Source organism: Curcuma longa, chromosome 11 (genome assembly GCF_044706935.1).
Source record: "Curcuma longa cultivar G26 ecotype Majalengka, Jawa Barat chromosome 11, ITB_CL_G26_1.1, whole genome shotgun sequence".
Taxonomy (NCBI): domain Eukaryota; kingdom Viridiplantae; phylum Streptophyta; class Magnoliopsida; order Zingiberales; family Zingiberaceae; genus Curcuma; species Curcuma longa.
In genome coordinates, this window is record NC_133871.1 from 13,934,001 (window position 1) to 13,953,889 (window position 19,889).

General features: G+C 36.7%; 7 protein-coding genes across 8 annotated transcripts; 2 read left to right on the forward strand and 5 right to left on the reverse strand.

Annotated features, from left to right (window-relative positions):
- The first annotated feature begins 1,248 nt into the window (after window positions 1-1,248).
- LOC141840298 (soluble inorganic pyrophosphatase 6, chloroplastic-like) lies at window positions 1,249-5,054 on the forward strand. The gene is given in 6 exon segments (XM_074728239.1): window positions 1,249-1,732; window positions 1,734-1,753; window positions 2,312-2,412; window positions 2,522-2,703; window positions 3,593-3,691; window positions 4,819-5,054. Coding segments are annotated over 6 exon segments (903 nt in total). The 5' UTR covers window positions 1,249-1,324; the 3' UTR covers window positions 4,912-5,054.
- A 169-nt stretch (window positions 5,055-5,223) lies between these two features.
- On the reverse strand, window positions 5,224-6,148 carry LOC141839708 (protein P21-like). Its single transcript, XM_074727521.1, has one exon. The coding sequence runs from the start codon at window positions 6,134-6,136 to the stop codon at window positions 5,390-5,392; it is 747 nt and encodes a 248-aa protein (XP_074583622.1). The 5' UTR covers window positions 6,137-6,148; the 3' UTR covers window positions 5,224-5,389.
- A 136-nt stretch (window positions 6,149-6,284) lies between these two features.
- LOC141841170 (putative ribosome biogenesis protein RLP24) lies at window positions 6,285-9,288 on the reverse strand. The gene is made up of 5 exons (XM_074729297.1): window positions 9,192-9,288; window positions 7,305-7,412; window positions 6,920-7,033; window positions 6,712-6,848; window positions 6,285-6,635 (listed from the first exon to the last, which is right to left on the reverse strand). Exons 2-5 carry the CDS (start codon window positions 7,383-7,385, stop codon window positions 6,470-6,472), a joined length of 498 nt encoding a protein of 165 aa, XP_074585398.1. The 5' UTR covers window positions 7,386-7,412; window positions 9,192-9,288; the 3' UTR covers window positions 6,285-6,469.
- A 281-nt stretch (window positions 9,289-9,569) lies between these two features.
- LOC141841654 (ADP-ribosylation factor-like protein 2) lies at window positions 9,570-12,541 on the forward strand. Its single transcript, XM_074729836.1, has 5 exons — window positions 9,570-9,670; window positions 9,768-9,878; window positions 10,075-10,237; window positions 11,464-11,544; window positions 12,181-12,541. The coding sequence occupies exons 1-5, from the start codon at window positions 9,606-9,608 to the stop codon at window positions 12,316-12,318; spliced, it is 558 nt and encodes a 185-aa protein (XP_074585937.1). The 5' UTR covers window positions 9,570-9,605; the 3' UTR covers window positions 12,319-12,541.
- A 630-nt stretch (window positions 12,542-13,171) lies between these two features.
- LOC141841646 (fatty acid elongase 3-like) lies at window positions 13,172-14,393 on the reverse strand. The gene has a single exon (XM_074729829.1). It carries the CDS (start codon window positions 14,288-14,290, stop codon window positions 13,331-13,333), a length of 960 nt encoding a protein of 319 aa, XP_074585930.1. The 5' UTR covers window positions 14,291-14,393; the 3' UTR covers window positions 13,172-13,330.
- Window positions 14,394-15,556: 1,163 nt separating this feature from the next.
- LOC141842220 (mitochondrial import receptor subunit TOM6 homolog) lies at window positions 15,557-16,938 on the reverse strand. Of its 2 annotated transcripts, none has more exons than XM_074730444.1 (2): window positions 16,697-16,938; window positions 15,557-15,815 (listed from the first exon to the last, which is right to left on the reverse strand). In XM_074730444.1, the coding sequence occupies exon 1, from the start codon at window positions 16,871-16,873 to the stop codon at window positions 16,715-16,717; it is 159 nt and encodes a 52-aa protein (XP_074586545.1). In that variant the 5' UTR covers window positions 16,874-16,938; the 3' UTR covers window positions 15,557-15,815; window positions 16,697-16,714. The 2 variants fall into 2 exon arrangements, with proteins under 2 accessions (XP_074586545.1, XP_074586544.1); XM_074730443.1 differs by having other exon boundaries at window positions 15,557-15,822.
- A 327-nt stretch (window positions 16,939-17,265) lies between these two features.
- Window positions 17,266-19,321, reverse strand: LOC141841583 (uncharacterized protein At2g23090-like). Its single transcript, XM_074729757.1, has 3 exons — window positions 19,083-19,321; window positions 18,956-18,996; window positions 17,266-17,619 (listed from the first exon to the last, which is right to left on the reverse strand). Exons 1-3 carry the CDS (start codon window positions 19,153-19,155, stop codon window positions 17,500-17,502), a joined length of 234 nt encoding a protein of 77 aa, XP_074585858.1. The 5' UTR covers window positions 19,156-19,321; the 3' UTR covers window positions 17,266-17,499.
- Window positions 19,322-19,889: the final 568 nt, after the last annotated feature.

Genomic DNA, 19,889 nt, shown 5'->3' on the forward strand with positions numbered 1-19,889 from the left:
TTTAAAACTTAATTAATTAAAATATATTATGAAATTTAATTGAATCCGAGTTAATTAATTTAATAAATTTTAATTTAAAAATTTATAAATTTAAAAGAGATAATTTATTTTAAGTTTTAAAAAATAAAATTAATAAATTATATTTATTAATTTAATAAATTATTTTATTAGAATAATTATTTTAATATATTATTTTATTAAAATATATATAAATTTATATTAAATTTAAAAAATAAATTAATAAATAATATTTATCAATTTAATAAATTATTTTATTAAAATAATTATTTTAATTAAATAAAATTAATATTTATTATATCTATTAATTTAATGATTTATTTTATTAAAATAATTATTTTAATGAATTAATTTTTTAAATATATAAAAATTTATTTTAAATTTTAAAAAATAAAATTAACTAATTATATTTATTAATTTAATGAATCATTTTATTAAAATAATTATTATAATAAATTATTTTATTAAAAATATTTATGAATTTATGTTAAATTTTAAAAAATAAAATTAATAAATGATGTTTATTAATTTAATAAATTATTTTATTAAAATAAAATTAACAATTTAATAAATTAATTATTTTAATGAATTATTTTTTAAAATATTATTTTAAAATTTACAAAATAAAATTAATAAATTATATTTAGTAATTTAATAAATTATTTTATTAAATTACTTTATTAAAAATATATAAATTTCTTGTAAATTTTTAAAAATTATAAATAAATTATATCTTACTTTTTTATATTATCAATTTATTATTATTAATAATTTATTTTATTTGAATTAAGGGTAATATAGTAAATATGAAATTAATTATATTTTATTCTCTCTAAATAAATAAACTGAACCAAATAATATTAAATTATTTTTTATATTTTATAATTTTAATTATATGATTACTTGGTAATTATATAATTAAAATTGTATATAATAACTTGAATTAAGATAAATTTCTTTGAAATGAAGATAGCATTTGAATTTAGGAAAGGATATATTTGTAATTGCTGTATAACACGTAAGTATTGAGGACTTCGAATCGAGAGGAATTTTCGAATAAATTACTGCTCTTTATTTTTTTATTTATCCATTATTTACAAAAAGGACCAAGTCAAATTTCACGATTTCCGTTTTCACGGCTCCATTCAACGGATCTGGTGATCCCGGGTCCCTGATGCTGTTGTATATATATATACATATATATTAAAGTAATGACGGCGGCTCGGAAATTGTATCCGAATCCATCCATCGCTGATCGCCCACCACTCCCCGGCACCTCCCATCCTCCTGCTCCGCCTCCCTATCCATGGCGACGGCCGCCACCGCATCGGCCACCCGCTTCGCAACCTTCTCGTCCACTGCCGCCCTCCACGGCTTGCGGTCTCGGTCTTCCTCTACATGCCACCGAGCCTCCTCCTTCCTATCCGGAAGGCCGAGACCCATCTCGCTCATCTCCCGGAGGCGCTTCGTCGCCCCCTCAGCCCTCCTCAAGTCCGATCTCCTGATCAAGGAGGATGGGCAGCCTGAAACCCTCGACTACCGGGTCTTCTTCCTCGACGGATCGGGGAAGAAGGTATCGCCGTGGCACGATGTTCCCTTGCACTTAGGCGACGGCGTCTACAACTTCATCGTGGAGATCCCCAAGGAGACGAGCGCGAAGATGGAAGTCGCCACCGATGAGGCGTACACGCCTATAAAGCAGGACACGAAGAAGGGGAAAGCTCCGATATTACCCGTGAGAACATTTATATATTATTAGCTTGATTCGCTTTCGATGTTGTCTTCCGGATATTTCCTTCGATCGTTGAAGCCTTTCTCTTTTAGACAACAAAGTTAATAGCATCCAGTTTTACTTTTTGGTTGGGTGCTGCGACATTGGTTCTCTCTGTTAAGGGTTTTATCGGATAAAGATTAAAGGCTTGAGCTTTGCATTAAATTATCAATCCCACAATTCGATCAACCATCCGAGCGATCTACCTTAGGTTTATACCGAAATGGAAAATTTCATTTCTCTTGCCAATTGCCCATGTGAGGTTTGATATTGCAGCTTAGAGATCTTTATTTCTCTAAAACATAATATTTAGTTATTTAGCGTTTATTCCAGCAAGCATGGTTAAATGCTCACCCTGTCTCCAAGTTTATGTTCCTAGCTGATGGGACTACGAAAAAAAAATCAGATAATATAAATAGTCCGTGTTTTAATTAGTTTTATAACACAAATGTCATCCATTAATGGTCATACTTGACTGTGATTTCTGTTAGCTGATCAATTGATTTTTCATTTAAATTACAGGTACAACATAAACTGGAATTATGGGTTGCTTCCTCAGACGTGGGAAGACCCATCTTTCGCCAATACAGAAGTTGAAGGGGCATTTGGAGATAATGATCCAGGTTAAAAGAATGTCTCTATTTCTTGCGGTTATTTGTTCAATTTTTGTAGTCTAGCAAGAGCATCATGGAATGCAACAATATCATGTCCTAATATGCTTCATTTTTCCAGTTGATGTTGTAGAAATAGGTGAAAGGCGTGCTGACATTGGTGATATTCTCAAAGTGAAGCCTTTAGCTGCTTTAGCTATGATTGATGAAGGAGAGCTTGACTGGAAGATTGTTGCTATCTCATTGGATGATCCTCGAGCTTCACTTGTAAATGATGCAGATGATGTTGAGAAACATTTCCCAGTATGATTTCTATTGCCAGAAAATAATTTTAAAATATTCAACCTTTTCATGTCATTACGAAACTGAGAACTCCAGCATATATGGTTTGTTGTCTCAAGCAATATAAACATTTATTTTGTAGAATATATATGATTATGGTAAATAATGGATTTTAAGTTTTGATTTCCTTAGTGATGGAATGGAAGGTCTTAAATCTCTTCTACTTCTGTCATTTAACTATTTGGATGTATTAATGATCATGCACTTGTTTCTTTCTCATATGCCAAGCCAAATAAAATTTTAGTGTTTGCTAAAGGTTTTCATAAATGTGTGTCATGACTACATTTTGAATCAATTTCTCCAGCTAAACTTACGTGTGTCCAAATTCTACAGCCTATTACCTACCTGTTCAAGTAATCAAAACAACATATAACTGTCTGGAAATTATTTTTTTCATCAGCCTACCTGGATTTTGCATTCAAAGCTACTTGTGCTTAAATGCAAATTTTGTTTGTGTTTTATGTTTTGGATTTAAAGCAAGCAATTTCAAAATTCACTGTTCAGAGATCCTAGGTTACTATTTGTTTGCATCCGGCAGTACCATTTTAGGTTTTTTTTTTAATGAGATCTGCAACAAATGGAAAAAGGAGAAAAATAGGTTGTTCAGAATTTCTTGAGGATGTTTATTAAACAAATGTATTGCACATGATACAGAATGGTTAAAAGTATACATTCTACTTATGGGTTGAAAAGAATGTATGAGAGGGGAGCTATAAACCCTGTTTTACAGTTCTCATTAGTTTTCATGAAAACTAATTTGGCATTCTCTTTGAAGTGAGCAATTGATGATTCTGATGCATGATATGTTATCATTTTCTGTTCCTTACCAACTAATGGCTTGTTTCTTCAGGGGACTCTTACTGCTATAAGAGACTGGTTCAGAGACTATAAGATTCCAGATGGAAAGCCTGCCAATAAATTTGGTCTTGGCAATAAGGCTGCAAACAAGGTACTTCCTCTGTCACTCTCTTTCTCTCCATATAATCCAGTATCAAAATCTGCTATCTAAATGTTTGTTGATACCTCCTGATGTCTCAATACGGTATGGTTACATACATGCACTTTTTGGGATGCTTGACAACTTTATTTTATTGAATTCTCATAGTAATGTTTTTGGATTTGAAACACAACAAATACATACCACAATGAAGGAGAATATTTTGAGTGGGATCTGCTCTTTGAGATGACATTGCAGAATAGCGTTTTGGAAAAAAAAAAAAACAACATATTAATTGAGCATGTAATAAATCTTAGTCACTAATGAAGAGAAAGCTAGTGAGAGGAGATTTTCCTTTGATCTCCTTTCTTCTAGCTTTAGCAGAGGATAATAAACACAGCATAAGAATGCTTAAAAATCATAATTGAATGCCTCAATGAGCCCTGGTTTTACTGTATCCAGACCAAACAAAGCTGTTTAGGTTTGGTTAGTTCAGACATAACATTAAAGGTACATTGAAGTTTATTTGTAGTTAGTTATAGTGACAACTTGGCTCACCTAAAAGGTCATAACGTATCCTTTTCTATGGAGTCGATAAAAGATGATATGATCCATTTATACAACTCAACCTAAAAATATATATAACTCACAACTCTAAAGCCTAATCTTTATCCTAATAAATTTATATTTTTATGCTAAATTATACTAAACTAATAATAACTTCAATTAGCAAGTCATATCAGGCCAACTAATTCATTAAATAAGTTGTACCAAATTATAAATTTTAACTTGGATCATAGGTCAATAATACAATGGTCACAATAACCCATTTGTACCCCACTTCATTTAAAGATCCATTACTGATAGCAAAATGTTCAATGGACTCTCATATCCCAAGTGAATAAAAAAATATTAAAAGATAATTTTGTTTTTTTTTAAATTTATCATCATTTATTTTCATTTAATTTTCTGTTTAGATATATCTCATCACTTTATTCAGTTTCAAATTATATAAATTCATATAATCAATTATATTATCGAGTTTATTGAGTATAATTTTATTTCTAACATAAATTCTATCATACTGTCCAGCACATTGCTACTAATATAATTATTTTTGTTCTTGCGTTATATTTTAGGATTATGCATTGAAGGTTATTACGGAGACAAATGAATCATGGGCGAAATTGATGAAAAGATCGGCTCCTGCAGGAGATCTCTCACTCGTATGATTATGATTATTATTCAAGGATAGAGAGAAGAAAACTTGTTAGCGAATTGTTCAAATTTGTTCTTTGCTTATCTATTAATCATGCAAAACCAAAGTATGACATGACTCTTTTGATATTATAACTAGCGAATTTGCTCGAGATTATGATTTTTGGAGTGTCAGTCATTGATGAATCGTAATTTTTTTTAAAAAAAATAAATTTTGTTTTAAAATATATGTATTAGTGGTTTAATGTTATGACTTTAATTACTGAAAGATCCGTAAGATGTTGTTGATAAATATGTATTTAAATTTAATTACAATATTTCTGAACATCATTTTTTTAATAGTATTATATATAGGTATAAGTCTTAGTTTATTAGATGAACGACTGGCAGAAGTCTACCAAGTTGAGCGCTGACCGTATCGAGAAGTGTCGGCTTGCCAGACTTTGACTCCATGCCATTATCGTCTGTTTCGTGGAAATCCGGTAAGGTATCCTACGCGTTGACTTGGGGGACGACCAGTCTCACGGATACCCGCCCGAACCTGGTGGCCAATTCGCCGCCGGAGGAAGCGCAGAACGCCACAGTGTAGTCGGTCCCGCTGGTGCAATTGAACGTCGACGTCGCGTCATCCATCGGGTAGCTGTAAGCGTCCGGGCAATTGCTCTTCAAGAACATGGAGTAATTGGTCGGTCGGCAATTATTCGCTGTTTGGGTTTGGCAGCAGTACTCGTCGGTCCTGAACACGGTGCAGGGGTTATTGCATCCGCCGGGCGCCCTCAGCTCCGCCGGGCAGCTCGCCGTGATGTCGGCCTCGCATCGTACTTCCGGGCATCCCCCGGTGGTCGGGATCAAGTTCACTGGCACGTTGAAGCCGTCGACGAGGGAGATGTCCATGAAGTCGTGGTTGTTAAATTGGTTGAGGGCGAACTCGACGAGTGTGACCGGCGGAGACCCGAAAGCGTCACACTCAAGGAGGCCGGCGCAATCGCCGGTCAGGCATCCGCCGATGCCGGTGGAGTTGAAGGAGCAGCCTGTGCGCGCCCAGATCCTTCCGCCTGCCGTTCCGGGGGCGACGTTGATGACCCAAACCTGGCCAGGATCAAGACGGCGGCCGCCGCCGGGGATGGCGGCGGGCCAGATGGTGTAGGTGCAGTGGTTGAGTATTCTGAAGGTAGCGGCATGGGCGAGAGAGAGGAGCGTGAAGTGGAGGATGAGAGCGGTGGTGGTAGCCGAAGCCATCGCTATTTCTCGAACCAAGCACACCGAATGGACGGACGGACAAGGAATTTAAAGATCATCGCGTAGCAGAGTGATTGACAGTGTTCTACTTTACGTGTGGAAAAGTATAGCTAATTGGTCAAAAAATTGAAAAAAAAAACCAATAACGTATGAGGTACGGTAATTGACATTATATTAATTGTCATCAAAACCATCAAACAGAGAGTTTTTTTTCTTCTCAAACCACCAAGTTCATGCATCTCACCATGACACAACCTGATCAATTCGGAAACAAACAAAACTTCCAATGGCATTTTGAATTCCTTTGGGAGCGATAGATCGTCAATATCAGCATCATTCTTCCATGAGCTCTGCCTCCGGCTGAGAAACCTTGACCTTGATTTTTGCAGCATCTTCTTGTGGAGCCTGGAGCAGGGAAGCAGGTGCTTTGACCAAATCAATGCTCTTCTCCAGCTCGGTGATTGCTGCGCGTTGCTCCACTGCCTTTTTACCTTTGAACCTGCACAAAACAAACGATTATGCAAATCTCAGACGAGAAGTCACCGGGTAGAAGAACGATGATGGCAGAAACTGACCTCATTGCGTGGTGTCTAGCCTCCCTTGCGACTCTGATTTTGTCAATCTTCTTTATAGCCTGTAGTGTCTTCTCAGTAACATTCCTGTCATATCTTTCAGGCCTGTTGCGCTTCCTTTCCAACTCAAATGTTGAATCCTTGAGGAAGATTGCAGTTGATTAGTCCATGGATCATATTATGTAGTATTTTTCATGCAAATGTTTCTCACCTTCGTCATATCCTTGCCGTGCAATAGCCTGTATGCCTTTGTCCATTTAACCTTCCGAGGATTTCTCTTCATTTTGAAATTCTTATGGCACTTGGATCGACAGAACCTAAATATCTGCATCACAAGAAAGGTCACAACAAACAGAAAAGGTAGTAGGCAGAAGATGAATAACTGAGTTTTCTTTGTTTCCCATATCCTTCACACCTTCAACCTCAGTATTTAACTTACCTAATTATAAGAATTTTATTGGTCATCTTCAAACACTACTACTATACTCCCTATACAAGCCCAATAACATACAAGAAAAATAACTCACGGACATGTAAGTCTATACCACCCAGTAACATCACTTAGACTGCAATACTCTGGAAAATAAAAAACTTACCTTTGCATCATTGCGAACAAATTGAATTCCATGTCCTGGATATATGGTCGAGGAGCAGAACCAACACTTCTCTAACCTCATTGAATATGGAACTCAACACACTATTTCCTGGATGGAAAAATAAATAGTAAATAAATAAAATAAACAAATAGCATACAGTATCATGACCAGTCCATTATAGAAAATAAATTTTAACAGAATTGACCCAAATAATGACACCTTTATTTTTGTATATATTGCAATTAGTTAGCCATGTGATGACTAGCAGAGACTAAAGGTAATGTTAGTATGCAACAAAATTGTCATGTTTTAAAACATGTTTGGTTAGCTTTCTCAGCCAACTAAGAGCAATAACTATGAGATACAATAATTGGACCCCCAACAAAACAAACGATTTTGCAAGCCCTAGGAGAACCAAAATAATAGGATGGTTAGGAGAAAATGAAGAAAACAAAGAGAGAGAAAGTGAGAGAGAGAATTGGAAGAGGATGGCAAGAAAAAATTGGAAGAGGATGACAAGAAAAAATGCTTTCTCACATGCCACTTTTAACTAGAAGATTGAGCAAACATAAGATAACAAAAATAGAGTGAAGTGCTAGTGCATCAAATTTTTGACTACATGGACAAATAAAATGATATGTCCAATACTTCATGCAATGTTTTATCTACTTTTCTTTTTGCTAGGCCAATTTGATTTTCAACAGGTCCAAAGAACTCACATCTATTAGATGTTGAGTTAATCTGTAGAGAATCATTTAGGGTTTTAACAATCAATTATAGAATATTAGTCGGACAATTCAGAAAGCCATATAATCACAACCATTTTCATTTTTGACCTCGCAAGTCTCCCAATTTAAAGAGTCTAATTAAATAGTGGCCCTACCCACAAAAGTACCCTTGTATCAATGCAATATCTACTAATAAAATCCTCAGAAAAATTCTTCCACTACAAATTATCTATATTGTCATAAGATCTCTTGCCTACTAATTATATTCACAGACACATGGGATCGATGCACCATTGCTAATCAGGCACACACTTAGTGGAACTAAGTATTTAACATAGTCTTTTCTTGATTTTGGTAGAAATCCTAATTGAACAGGCTTTAGGGACCAAGAGGAACAGGCACAACGCCAAGCTGAACCTCTGCTTAACTAGGTTATACACTTGGATAAGATTACAAACATCACCCTTTCAGTGCATTACTATATAAGGTTGATGAGCAATTACCTCTCATGTTACCATGTCACTTACTTGTGATTTTTGAAAGAAACTATCATGTCATCCAACAAGCTGGACTGCTACCTAACTAGAGTGATGGGCACTCAATTAGCCCTCAGTGCATTATGTTCCTATCTTATCATGTCACTTGTATCTGAATTTTCACTAATAATCTATCCTTTTACACCAATTAGTCTTAATAATTTTGTTAAATCAAGCTTAACCCAACAATGATCATGAAGCTCAGACAACACCTCAAATCAAACAACAAAAGAAACCAGATCCCAGTAAACATAAATATTCTAATTTCTAAACCTACTATACATACAGATACCTAAGAAATAACTACATATTAACAAAATTACTCTAAACTCATGTTAGACCAATCCCTAATATAAATTTCATCCACTTGTCTCGTACCTAGATATTCTTTCTTTTCTAATCTAAGAAAAAAGTGAACTTCTCTCAAGAGTCTAGATAGATAATAAGTAAATAAGATTAAAGTTAATACAAAAAGGAAAGCACGTAGAGGATTCAGAACAAGCGAACATAAACCATATGCAACAGGATACCACCTTCGTGGACGCCAGGCCCCATGACTTCCACAACCAAAACCATATAAAAAGGCGAAAAGATGGGGAAAATAAAAGGTAAGGAGAAATCACCTCTTAATGATGCTTGGGAAATTGAATCACGCGGCGCCGACGATGGCCGCGAGAGGTCGGCGGCGAGAGGTCACCGGGATCGGTCTCTTTCGCTTCCGCTCGGATTAGGGTTTTAACTGAACACAGCATTCGCATATTTATACCACTGCCGACCTTTATTCTCATATTTCTAAATCCGACTTGATCAAACCGACCCGTGTTCTTGTTGGATCCGCCTGAATCCGTCAAGTAAATAATACTGATATAAATATACTGCAGAATTCAGAACAAGTTTCGGATCAAATTTACCGTTTAAAGTTTTAAGATATGAACCCGAACCCGAACCCGAAAATGGAAATATATTAATGGATCCCTCAGCGTTATCTCGATGTGGATCCGAATTTTTGATCTTCCTCCTCGATCTCGCCGGAGTAGATGGGGCTTCTCAGCATAATAAGGAAGATAAAGAAGAAAGAGAAGGAGATGCGAATCCTCATGGTGTAAGTACTCTCACTCCCCTCTTCTCCCTCGCTCCTTTTCTTCTCTTGTTGCTTTCCTCTTTGAGCTCTCTCCTCTCCTGCTGCGTTTGGTTCACAGCGGACTGGACAACTCCGGGAAGACTACCATTGTGCTGAAGATTAACGGCGAGGACACCAGCGTCATCAGCCCCACATTGGGCTTCAACATCAAGACCATCAAGTACCAAAAGTTAGTTCTCTTCTTAACCCTTCTCTTTCAGCATTTTGAGTATCCCTAGCGTGTAAAATGAATAAAAATGATGTCTTGGCTGTAAATTCGAATCATTTTTATCAAACATCTGTTCTGCCATTGGAAGAAGAGACCTAGAAAGAAAAAAAAAATCAAATCTTGGTGATGGATCTCTATTTGGCTTTGGGCCTTTCAGGTACTCGCTTAACATTTGGGACGTTGGTGGTCAGAAGACTATTCGTTCCTACTGGCGGAACTACTTCGAGCAGACGGATGGCCTGGTCTGGGTCGTCGACAGCTCTGATGTCCGGAGGTTAGATGACTGCAGATCGGAGCTCGAGAATCTCTTGAAAGAAGAGGTTGGCATCAATAAAATTTACCATATGCATCTTGGGTTGGATTGTAGTTTTTGTTGTTAGTAATAGTTGCCTATATGTTTATGTAGTTCACAACTTAAATCTTTCAATAGGCAAGGCATAGCTCAAAGTTTTAACTCACTATTTTACCTTTGCTCAATATATCAAGTTGCTTAAGTTTTCTTTGGAGTTGTTGCATCCTACATTGAGGGTTTAACTTTGTGCCTATGTCTGGCATATCAACGTTAGGAAGTTATCTTATTCTTGTGTTTGACACTAATTGGTGATAGGATTGAGGGTGGATATGAATTATGATCATTTTATTTGGTGAAAAGTTGAAGTTCATTGTTGGTTAGTTTAATTTATCTGACATCAGTGAATGAGATAGTAGTATTCATGTTAATATCACATTCTAACACTAGTAGATATTAATAGGAACCATATTTGACATATTGAAGGCAAATGCATCATAATATTACGCCACTGCAACAATTACTAAACTTTTGTTTCTTTAAATAAAAGGGTGACTTAAGCACATAACAAATAGTTACTGAGATTTTATTCATATGGCTTGATACTATGGAGAGAAAAACTTGCTAATTTTGAATTGGCTGCCTTAGCAAGGAGTGCGATGAATGCTAGAGAGAAAATGATAAGATGGTTGTAAAATATTTGATGAATTCATAATGAGTGAGTATAATCTTCAAAGGTGGTCCCAACATTCTTTTTCCCTTAATGGGTAAAAACTACCAAGAGGATAGGTGATTTTTAATCTCTCTTAAATGTAAAATACATAATCTAATCATGATATCTCCCATGGATATTGCAACCATTGGAGGATCACTTACCTAAGGCTATTTCTCTTTGTTGAAAAATCCATCTATTAATTTTTTGAGATTCTATTGATAATGTCTTTCATATCTCTGTTATCCGTCATTAGTTCTGCATTGCTGTGGTAGAGGCTAAGAAAGGTAAAACTCTATTGGTATTTATGCAAGATTATTGTGTGGGAAAACTAAAAACTGATACACCTTAAATCTATTTTCTTCATCAGTAATTTTATAACATAGGTATATATATATTTTTCTTAATCTTATTTCTGATGCCTCAGGATAAGTTAAAATTTGGTTTGTAACCAATAAATTCTCCATCTTTTTATATGAAATGTATGTTTGGTTCCTTTATTGTTTTGTGGATGACAAATAGATGATTCTTTATGATTTTGGCAGAGGTTAGCAGGGGCTTCTTTATTGGTCTTTGCAAATAAGCAGGATATACAAGGTGCTCTCAAGCCAGAAGACATAGTCAAGGTAAATGGCAGAATGTTAACGTTTGTGACTTCTAATCTTTTGAATCATTGATGGATCGTGAAACCCAGCCAATTTCTTGATTTAAAACATCTTTTTTTCATATTTTAGAATAACATATTGGCTTGATTTGTACATTATTATTTTGTAATTTTGTTCATGTTAAAGCATGAACTCGTTGCTGATTGGTAATGAATGCTTTTCTGAATAGCACATTCAAATGTTCAACATTGTTGTTCTTGTGTGTTTCAATGATCTTTACATCCTTAACATGAAATTGTATCTGGATTGATGATATCTTTTGATTGATAGATAGCTCTTTGCTTATAGTCCTCTGGACCTGCATGTGATGCAACATAGAGAAGATAGCATTTACTTCAAACCACAGTGACTTTGTCATCGTTGCTTGTGCAAATAGTAATTGTATGCTTGCAGCGCTGCTTGATCTACTATATTGTTGTTTTTTTTATTAATATTATGCCATATTAGTTGATTAGATATTTCTTCTAATTCCTGAGCAATTCTTGTCGGCTGAGAATCTGCTGCATCTCCTTTTCAACCTTCAAAATTATTACTCAGTCATCTTTCAGAAAAATGTGTTATTTCTCTCCTTTTACAGACTCATTTCCTTTCTGTTAGGTTCTGAATTTGGATTCCATGGACAAAACAAGGCATTGGAAGATTGCTGGATGTAGTGCGTATACTGGAGAAGGTTTGCTCGAGGGATTTGATTGGCTGGTGCAGGATATCGCTTCGCGGATATATGTGCTGGACTAAGAATTATACATCGAAACCAAGCACAGTCAAATGCAGCATTCACTGATCTGAATTCTCTAAATTTAACAAAACCTGAATCTGCTCTACCTCCTGTTGTGCCATCAGCATTTGACATCTTTCGCCTTCAACTTATTCCATGGATGCTGAGACTGGTTTATTATCGTGTAGTACGTGAGTTTATTTTCGATAATATCATGAGCAAGCAAAAAATAATTGTATCTTCTATTTGGCAAAGCAATTGAAACTCCTGCCAAAACAAGAGGAAGTTTAGTTACAAAACAAAAGAGCAACCTCTTCTAGTTGAATATAGAATTATAATCTATAAAAATAATGAATTATGTATGATCACATTAATATGTAATTGAATGTCTCAGGAATTAATTGTTGGCAGTGATCTAATAATTAGTAGATGGATAGTGAAGCTTAGGAAATGTTTATGATTTAAAGATGAAATTGCACAGTTCATACAAGCCAACACATATACAACCAAACAAAGACAAATAGATAAATCATTTCGGTTATCATTTTAAGTGCCTTTTTTTATTCTGGAAAAAAGTAATCCAACTTTTTAATGCAACGACATAACGATAACCTCCCAAGTTGGATTAAGTTGGGCGTTACATTATGCTCATCCTTTTGAGATTGGAAAAGAAGAAAAAAAATCTAAACAAAATGTGTATTGTGTGAATGGATGGGGCTGAAGATCAGCAACTTCTTGTGATTTAATCGACAAAAATATATATAATTCCAACTAAATTTAACTGCTCCCCACTCTTTCCTCACAGGAATCAGATTGATCGAGCTCCAAATATTGTTGTGATTGTTTGTCGAAGCTGCAATTTCTTGGATTGCATTGTTACAGAAAGATTTCTCCTTCTTCTTGTTTAATTTGTAAGAGAAAAAAAAAGGTTCATCCTTGAAGATTGAAGCAGAAAAAGAAAAGATTATAAACAACTTTGCAGAAGAAGAACAACTCAAGAATTGAGCTCTCTGTTTTGAGCTTTCATGGCAATTATTGACAAGTATATTGCTTCTTATCGCCGGCGGCGCCGTCTTCCTCCAAGACCTCGCCTTTCTCCTCCTTCTTAGCCGCAGTCGTCTTGTCGACGAAGAGGAGGATGAGAGCGACGTTGAGGACGAAGTTGAAGACCCACGCGCCGATGCCGTTGCACCCGCCGCCCTTAGCGAAGTGGAGGAGGAGCACGGCGAAGTGGCAGATGAGGTTGCAGCCGGTGAGCGTCGCCTGGAAGCCCAACATCAGCATCGGTCCGCTCCGGGAGGCCGCCGGCAGCCCGACGCCGACCCAAAACCGGTGGCCGAAGACGACGGCCTGCGCCAGAGTGGAGCAGAGTATGACGACGACCTGAAACGACTGCGAGAACTCCAGCCAGAGGAAGGACATGCAGACGCGGGCGGAGTGGCGGAAGACGCCGGCGAGGGTGCGGCGGCGACGGCGGAGGATGTGGAGGAAGGTGCGGAGGAGATGGAGGAACCGTGAGAGGTAGAAGGCGTAGGACCAGAAGAAGACGCGGCCAGAGGGGCGAGTGCCTGGCGGGAAGCAGAGGAGCCAGCGGAGCGGGGTGGTGGCGTAGCGGCCGCGCCAGGACCAACGGGTGTCGCGGATCTCGGCGGCGACGGAGAGGAGCATGCCGAGAAAGATGGCTGCGGAGGAAAGAGACATGGCGAGGGAGTGGAGGGAGAGGAGGGGGCCGAGAGGGAGGGGTTGGTGGAAGCGGAGGAGGCGGAGGAGGAGGTTGAGGGAAGCGGCGGTGAGGGCGTAGAGGATTAGGAACTCTACGAGGAAGGACCAGGTGGACCCGAGGGAGTGGGCGTGGCTCCACCGGAACCCGACGATCGCCGGGTGCTCCGCAAGCCAATATGCGATCCCGGCGGCTGCTGCTCCTCCTCCTCCTCCTCCCTTGCTAGCGCTGATGCTTGTGGTCATGCTGCTATTGATCGCCATCATCTCCATGGATCTTTTCCTTCAAAATCCAAATCAAAATCGCAACTTGAACGCGTACGCTCATTAGATTTCGTAAACGTCGGCGCTGCCGTCAGCGAAGGAAGATGACTGATCATACATAAAGATCTTTTCCATTAACTTCCGTAATAATAATAATAATACTAATAAAATAGTCGATAATAATAACATAGAAAAATTGTTAAATTCTATTATCCTGGTCAACCTTCTTTTCAATGAGAAAGACTTTGGATTTCATGTTCAGGTCATTTCATTAAGTTCTGTACCAACATCTGAAAACGATATTAAAAATTTGCATCTGTGGTGATTTAGTTTATTTAAGTTGTTTTTTGTATATATTTTCATAAATATAGGACGTAAAATGAAATTATCCCTTTCTAGAAAATATTATGCTTCACAACTCACAAGCCACGTGACCCAATTTTTTGGGTTATTTTCAAATGCAAAAGTCAAAGTTGGACAGTAATATTCTAGATGAAATGGAGCATGTTTGAATTTTTTTTATGCATTGTTTCTTATCAAAAATAAAAGTTCTATTACTCTGTTAATTTAAAATTAAGAAAAAACAAAAACAAATATTTCATATTTTTGGTTTTTATTTCGTTTGTTATTTAATTGTTTTTTAAACACGTTTATTAATTAATGAATTGGTAGAGTCATGCTTCCCCTCTGGAAGGGGGAATCTTCTAGAATTGATCGATGACTATTTTATCCTCTAGATTTGCTCAATTGATTTATAAATTTCCATGGGATGGAAGAAGAGTAAGGTAGATAAGTTTGCATAGAATCCCTTGCCCAACTTATCTTAAACTATTTGATATGTAAAGTTCAAAACGAATTTTATCATATCTTTTTAACGCAAAGCAATTTTGACTCTTATTACATATTTTTAATGAGTGAAGAAAATTTGGAAAGAAAAGGTGGAGTGGTTGAAGGATGAAATGGTAGCAACAGGCGTTAGAATAGGAGAACAATATAAAGATATGGAGAAGGAAGAAATGTTGAAGGATAAGATGGTAGCAATAGGTGTTGGAATAATAGAATAGTATAAAGATATGGAAGTTGGAGGAAGAGATGGGTGTTAGTACAGGAGAATAACAAAAAAATATGGAAAGGTGTGGAGGTTGAAGGATGAGATGGTAGTAATGGGTGTTGGCATAGGAGAATAGACTATTGACTTATTTATTTTCTATGAACTGAACAGTTGAAAACACAGCCATGGATAGATTAACATTGAAACACAGCAACAAAAACACATAACAAAGAAGCAGTGCCGTTGTCATGTATTATCTGCACCCAATAACATGTATCAAAATCCGAAGCATAACAAGAAGATAAATTGGGCGGCACTGGAATCCAACGCATAGAATTCAAAACGTTGGTTTATGAAAAACTTGATCAAATTACTCATCCAAGTAGACATTTAACATTCGAATAAACCTTAGCACATGGTTGCGAGAGGTCAACTCTCATCACTAGCTCCTCTACTTGCTGAAATACTCAAACTGAATCCAACCTGAAATCTAGAAAAATAAGGAAAATTAATGCAGAGAATAGTGATTATAAAAAGGCCTAAAATAGGTGTAACAAAAAGACAAATTTCACCAGTTTGTCTGGGCCAATCTATGGAGATAGATGTATTGCCAAAAACGTCAGCAATTACAAACTATCAGAATGATAATTGTTTGAGCAATGCATAATGAAAAATCATCCAATATTGAATATAGTGCAGTAGTTGATTGCACGTAATTCTTCTGCGATGATTGTGATTCTCATCCATGTCACATTTCCGCAGAACGAGAGCTACCAAAATGAAATAATCTGAAAGTTGGAGAGGCATTCATCTTCCAACAACAATCTCAGCCGACTGACTAGGGCAACAAGCGAGCTCTATTGATTGTGGGGGAGATTATGAAACTCGAATTTAGTATTTATAGGCAAACAAAGAGAGCTAAGCCTTAAAACTATAAGACAGAGTTGTAGCAAGTACACAAACGAATAAATCATACAAAGTTGCTTGAGGAAGGTGGACCAAGAAGGGACAAGATTGGAGGGTGATGATTCATTATGGCATTGGGCAAGTCAGCTTCACTGGTGGTTGCAGTTACAATTTATGAGAAATGCAAGTGAGGGTCACCAAAGCAAATCTGAATTATGATACGGTCATGTTTGATCCAAATCATGAACAATGGATTTGCTCAAGCAATGACAAAATTAACCAAGATCCAGAAAGGGAAACCATATGCAGTCTCCAATGGCAATCTACTGTAGGTTAAGAAAGATGTACGAAAACGAGAGGGATCTAGCTTATAAGGAAAAAAATTCTCTACGATCACTATCAAACAAGAAATTTCACAAATCTAAAAGATGAGCAGATAAGGCTAAGAAAGCAAGAACCTGGAATAGGAAGATCCGTCAAAGCTCGAGCTTGAGCTCCTCCTTCTCCTTGGTCAGGAAGTGGATGACATACGGGGCGAGGCGGATGACGGAGACCCAGGCGCCCATGATGGCTAGATGAGTCCTTAGCTGCTTGTAGGCCGTGGCCTTGTCCGGGCGCCGCGGTATGTTGAACATGGCGAACTCAAGGATCTGCACCGACCACCACCAAAACCCTAGCCGACGATCAAAGATTTCAAGTGCGGTTTACTGCGTCCTCAGTTTGCGTGGAATGTGGAATATATATAGCGTGCCCTTGTCGACTTAATTAATGCGTCGGGTTTTGGGCTGGGCCAAGTTTTGGGCCATCGAGTTTGAATTGAAGCCCAGCAATTTGTTGTTGAGGTAGAAATTTACATTTTAATTCTCTCCTTCAGAATTTTTTGCAAATCAAGAACTTGAACCCCCAGAAAATCATATTAAATTAAAAGGAATTTACATATTTAATTTTTGCAATTACTTGCATTTTGATCTTAATAGGAACTTGAAACAAGTTGAAATAAAACTTAAGCGTCAATCAGAACGGAGAAGGTGGTTGAATTGAACATAAATACAAAGAGGGGCTGCACAAGAACAATAACAGAACGATTGCCAGAAGCATGTTCATTTTCTTAAACAGATCGACACACTAGAGACATGAATTTAACATCAAGTTGACAGGCATGCAAAGTAGACCAAATTATAGCCATATTACCCATACCATCAATATTTTTTCTCCCATAACTAATTTGAATATTTTTGTTTACTTTTTGAGTCTTGCATTACTACTGCTTAAGGTGAGGAAAGCACTGATAGAGATCATTCTTGGGATGCTTTGCTTCAGCGTGTTCTCTACACTTGACCTCTGATGTAGTACACATAAAAGTTTGCATGCATACCTTGCACTGGATTCACATCAACAAGCGTAGAGTTAGAAAAAGAACACCATCAGTTATTAAATAATAAATAATGAGACTTCTACTTAAATGGTTGATTATGAAATAAGAAATTAATTCACAGATAGCAGTAACTCAAAGGACTTCGACATTGTTGATCTCCAAACCTGAGCATTACCTCAAGAAGTATGGTAGTATCTACACTACATGTTAAAACAAGCAAAACAAGGATGCATTTTTTTTTTTTGGTTCATAGCTGCTAAGAGAACAAACATGTCCTTTGGGCAAAGAATGGTTCCAGAAAATTAAAACCATTAGCTTCATATCTGTTTTTAAGAAAAAAATGGCATGCTAGATATCATTTTAAAAGGGGCGCAGTAAGGAGTTGTATCCAAGTTACATTGCAGTAGTCATATAAGCTGGGATAAGTAGTCGTTTAGCAAACACGAATTTGGTTGGACAAAACAAACACAAAAGTTGCCAAACATACGCTATATATCGCAAGTGAATTTTCAGAAAGCATGATAGAAGCATGGCGTTTAATTAATATTTAACCAGTGCTTTATACCTATCTTCCCTTTAGATATATTGACTCTTTGTGACTGTAACAAACATACACTAAATAAGTAACCTAACTCATGTATACTCTTTTCCTAGAAACAATAAGTTGGAGAGTATTACTGTACTAGCAACTAGCTTGGTCAAGATGCCCAAATTGAAGATGTAAGAATATGGATATGGTAGTGCATAAGCAACGCATGAATATTGGATCAAGTACTAGTCGTTGTTGATGAGACGATCCGCACTAACATTGCCATTCAATGGATCAGCTTATACTTTATATTACTCACTAAATTAATTATTACACAAATAAACCAAATTTGCGATAGAACTTAATACGAATATTGTATCTGTTGCTAACAATTAACAACTTTCATAAAACAAAATGCATTCGATTATTATATGACACTGACAACACACACTGTTATTCCCAACTACTTGGGGATACATGTCGGATACATGGATCCTTAGATATTGAACTATAAGCAAGGCTAATATCTACAGAAGATCCGCGCTAAAAAATTAAATTACCATCTCAGGAAAAGCATTGATTAAACACTCCATACGAAACTGACAGCAAATTTGCACAATTTTGGAATGGATAGTCCACAAGCTTCCAAACACGCATCCACTCGATCTAATTAATTCACAGAGTCAAAATTCAAGGAATTCCCTCCAACTATATCCCAAATCCTCCATACTCCAACCAGAAATCGGATGAGACAAGGGCAATCTAAAGAAAAAGAAGAGCAACAATAGAAAAATACAAGCAAAGGACGCAAACCTGGATGGTCATAGACTTTTTGTTCGATTCCAGCTGACTCCCTGCCCAACGAAACAAAAACGATGAAGGGTGAAGGATCAAAAGAAATCAAATCCTCCGGCGATAAACAACACAGATCAGGAGTTACCCTTGGCAGGCTTATTCTTCTCCATGTTTCTCTCGCGGGCTACCTTCGACTTCTGGCCATTGCCGCCCCCCATCGCCGATCTCTTCTTCGCAGCTCTTTTTGCTTTTTTTGGATCGGATCAAAGCCGATCTGTCGGCAAGGAGAGAAGAATTTGGTAGGAAACACGAAAGCGGAGGTTGGGCGAGGGAGGTACGCGCCGGTGCGGATGCAAGGGAAGGAGAATAGACGTGTGCCGTTAAAAATGGATGGCTCCGATGAAGAAATGGCGGGTCTGTTGGGCCTGGGCCATGGTTGATTAAGCTCTCATATATGTTCAAATTTACTTAGTCTCCCTTTTATATGTATCTGTGATAAAATTTATAATGAAAACTATCTGATTCGTTTATTTAAAAGGGTTAATAAATACATTTAATCTGACGTCCATAAAATATTTTCTCAAACATTTTCAAACCTTTTTTAAAAAAAATAAATATAACTTATCTTTTTTAAACTGCGTCGCATGACAAATTATTAAATAACTTTTAAAAAGAATAGGAAACATTTAAGATATGGTTTTTGCCCTGAATAAATATTTCCGTAGTTTGCAAGGAAATTAGTACATACACAAATTCATGGAATAAAAAACATGTAAAAGAACGACATTTTCTTCTTGTACATGAAAAAAAAAATTATCTTCAACCACCCTCCCAAAATTTACTTGCCTTTTCAAAATACTCTCCGGGGTTATTAGATTGTCAAAATATCCCCAAAGTTTTCAGATTCTAACATTTTATCCTCCAACCAAGACCGTTAAGTTAATCAAATTAT